We start from the raw sequence: 3942 nt of genomic DNA on the forward strand, positions 1-3942 counted from the left end.
CGGCGAGAAGCCCTACGAGTGCGGCGCCTGCGGCAAGAGCTTCAGCCGCAGCTCGCACCTCATCACCCACCAGAAGACCCACACCGGCGAGAAGCCCTACGAGTGCGGCCAGTGCTGGCGGAGCTTCGGCGAGCGCTCGGACCTCATCAAGCACCAGCGGACCCACACGGGCGAGAAGCCCTACGAGTGCGTGCAGTGCGGCAAGGGCTTCACGCAGAGCTCCAACCTCATCACCCACCAGAGGGTGCACACCGGGGAGAAGCCCTACGAGTGCACCGAGTGCGACAAGAGCTTCAGCCGGAGCTCGGCCCTCATTAAGCACAAGAGAGTTCACACCGACTAAGCCGCCCCCTCCCCTCCCCGCGCGGTGCTAAGGCAGAAGTGACTCGTGGGAAGGTCGGCTGTCTTTGGTGTCGGCGAGCTCTCTTAAGACAGCGCCTTTTAACCTTCCGACTTCCTCCTGTCTTGTGAGGCCACAGTCTAGAATAGGAGAGAAGACGACCCTTTTTGAAAGTTTAACCCGCAGCTCTGGGGACGTGCTCCCCTCCTCCAAGATAGGGATTTTTAGTCACTGGGCATTACGTGCATTGCTTCGTCGGTCAGCCCCCCCCCCCCCCCCCCCCAACCCCAAGTAACTTGGAGGCTGAAGACCAGAGGACAAGATGCTGGTGGATGAGGCCTGGAGATGGAGTAGACCTTTAAAAAGTTGTGTGGTTTTGTTTTCTCTTGTATCTTTGGCCCAAAGAGACTGCAGTGGGAACGTAGAACTGAAACAGGGTGGTCGCAGCGGCTTCGGCAGAAGGCAGGCGGACTTGCCTTGAGTTGTGGGCCGCACACTGTGGCCGCTGGGCTCCCACACTTCCCTCCCAAAGGGCTTTGGTTTTGAGTAACTCACGCTCGTATCTTACCATCTTCTTGCACACAGGATTCAGCACGCTGAAGGCAGCGATCGCATCGTTGCTCTTTGTTTCTCAAGGAGCGTAGCTTGCCTGTTTTTGAGAACTGACCGAAGATTCAGAGCGAAAGGAAAAAGGAGGCGCAGGTTTGGGGACCAAGGGCCTGAGGATGGTGGCGACGTTAGCAAGCGACACATACCCATCGATACTGCCACTAATCAGATTTATGTGTTTTCTTTAAAAATCACCTTAGGGATCATAGTAGGGAGACTGCCTTTAGGAAAAGATAGGAAGGGATGACAGGATGAAAGAAGGAAGTGAACTGACCCCGCGGCAGGAAAGGGAGTGCAGAAACCTTCCCAGAGGACGTCATCTCTGTGTTCCTTGCCGTCCAACCTTTACAGTCGCTCGGCCCTGGGCTGCTCACCCTGGAGTCTGATGGGGCCACGCCCCAGGCTTTCTCCTAGCTTGCATAAAGGCATGTGTATGTACAGTGAAATGTGGACTCTGATAGCAGCAACCGAATTCATAAGAATCAGCATGTTCTTGCGTGACGTAGATCTTAAGATAGAACTGTAGACATAACTCCAGTGTGAGAATCTTTCTTTTGTTATGGAAGAAAATTAACATCAGTTAATTTACAGGCACTGGCCTGTAAGGTTTGGTTTTGTACAGAACTGAACGCTTGTGCGTGTCCATCAGTTGTGAGAGAATGGCTGGACAGTTAGATCCATTGTCCTCTCTCAGACTTAGTTATCTCCTCCTGTGATGAAATGGCCTCATCCGAAGAAATAAATCTAGACAGGAATGTGTTTCCAGCCTCCAGATAAAAATAGTTAAAAAGGTACCTCAGTTCTCCTTAGGTAGCCCATATATTGGTGCTTATTCAGCCTTGGGGGGATGGAAGGGAGTTGGCACCCAGGAGCTGGGGCTGGGATGTATATACATTATATATATTTCCATCAATCACTGGATATATATATATATATATATATATATATATATATATATACACACACACATATATGTATCCAGTATATTTCTGTGGTGCTTAGTTGCAAATGTAACATTATTTTTTTTATTAAAGAAAACCCTTTTTTGTTTAATTTTTTGGGATTTGGCACTTAAAGAGCAGTGCTTTCACTACAGAAAGTCACTGTGACCACAGCTAGGTGACACCGTATCACTAGTTAGTCATAACTTCAAATGCAATTGACTGAAAAACTGCTCCAAGAGCCTCTTAAGTGCTCACTTCCATTGGAGTGTGGACTCGGGCCAGGGCACATGGTTTCTCTTCTGTACAAAATCTAGCCGACTGGGTACTCATATTTTAACTCCTAGGTGACTTACATGCTCTTGGTTACTAAACTCAGATATGTCCTCTGTATCAGTGTAGCTGGTGACTTACGCGGAGTTCAGCGTTCTCCCGTTGCTTCTTTGAGCCACTGTAAGTGACTGCTTGGGAGCGGCCCGTAGAACACAGCACCTCTGACCCAACTTCATACGCCCCCCTTCCCTCCTGTTTCCAACACACACACACGCACTCGCACCCCTGTGCCCCAAGCCCTGCTGTACCCCCACCACTTCCCTCACGCCCACCTGGCCTTCCTGTAAAGGTTATGCCACGTCCCGTTTGCTGCTTTTGCCTTCTAGGAGCTGAAGGGCTCCCAAAGGTTTCTGATCGCCTGTCCATCTCTCCATCTGTGTACACCCCAGCTGGGTGGCTATAAAGACAGCGGCCATGCCAGCTCTGGCCACTCTGCTGCGCTCAGTGGCTGCCCTCCCTGTGCTGAACTTTGTGGAAGTCTGCCACACTTCACTAACGCTACCTGCATGCTTTCTGTTCGCAAGTCCCTGTTTCTGCACACACCCAGACACTCTGTGCCTGTGTTCTATGGTTGTGAGAGTGGATGAACAAGTAAATCTGTAGAGCAGATTCCCTTGGTATTGGTCAGTTACCCTAGTATCTTGTCTATCGCTGTATTATCTAACAATACTCTACAATTAAAGGTATAATTTTTAAAATCAAAATAACTGAGTTATTTTGGTAATCTCAAACTCACTGGTGTCAGAGCCTGTCATCAGGTTTGTTAAAATTGTGCATGATGTTCTTTGCATTTATGCTTGGTGGAGGTTGTACAGGTATTTTGCATAGGCTTTCTAGTAGGACTTGAGAATACACTGTCTTGACCTCTGAGTGTGGCACATCTTGCCTGGTCAGTGTGAAAGCCTGGGTAGTTTCCTAAGAAGTTCATGCCAGTGGCAAAAGCATGGAAGTATTAGGAATGAGTAGCTTATTATTTGCAGGAGAAAGGGAAACACCCCAGAAGTAAAAATTAGAGTTCTAGGGGGCTGGAGAGAGGGCTCAGCGGTTAAGAGCACTGGCTACTCTTCCAGAGGACCTGGGTTCAATTCCCAGCAACCACATGGCGGCTCACAACTGTCTGTAACTCCTGTTTCAAGGGATCCAGCACCCTGACATAGACATGAAAGCAGAACACCAATGCATATAAAAATAAAAGGCTCTTAAAAAATAGTAAGACAGTTAGGCCATCTCTTAGAAACAGAGCATGTGACTCAAGACAAGCAGGGGCTGGAGAGGTGGTTCAACAGTTAAGAGCATGTCCTGTTCTTGTAAAGGGCTCAGGTTTGATTCCCAGCCCCACAGTGTCTCAGAACCATCCATGACGCCAGAGGATCCAAGGCTCTCTTCTAACCTCCGTGGGTACCAGGCACTAGAGTGCTACAAACACATGCATTCAGGCAAAACTATCATATATATATATATATATATATATATATATATATATATATATATGCATGTGTGTATATATTTCTGCTTGTTTTGTTTTTTACTTTATTTTGTTTTTCATGACGGGGTTTCTCCAGGCTGTCCTGGAACGAGCATTGTAGACCAGGCTGGCCTTGAACTCACAGAGAGCCTCTGCCTCCCCAGTGCTGGGACTAAAGGCGTGCGCTACCATGCCCATCGTTATTTATTTATTTATTTATTTATTTATTTATTTATTTATTTATTTATTTATTT

At 47.9% G+C, this 3942-nt stretch overlaps 1 protein-coding gene across 1 annotated transcript in view; it reads left to right on the forward strand.

Annotated features, from left to right (window-relative positions):
* The window catches only part of Znf436 (zinc finger protein 436), a 6773-nt gene extending 3853 nt beyond the window's left edge, over nucleotides 1-2920 (forward strand). Inside the window, exon 4 of the mRNA XM_055611002.1 lies at nucleotides 6-2920. Within this exon, the coding sequence (XP_055466977.1) occupies nucleotides 6-343 (338 nt within the window). The 3' untranslated portion in view covers nucleotides 344-2920. The remainder of the gene's footprint in view (nucleotides 1-5) is intronic.
* Nucleotides 2921-3942: the final 1022 nt, after the last annotated feature.

This window comes from Psammomys obesus, unplaced genomic scaffold (assembly GCF_907164565.1).
Source record: "Psammomys obesus unplaced genomic scaffold, mPsaObe1.curated_primary_1811, whole genome shotgun sequence".
Lineage (NCBI taxonomy): Eukaryota > Metazoa > Chordata > Mammalia > Rodentia > Muridae > Psammomys > Psammomys obesus.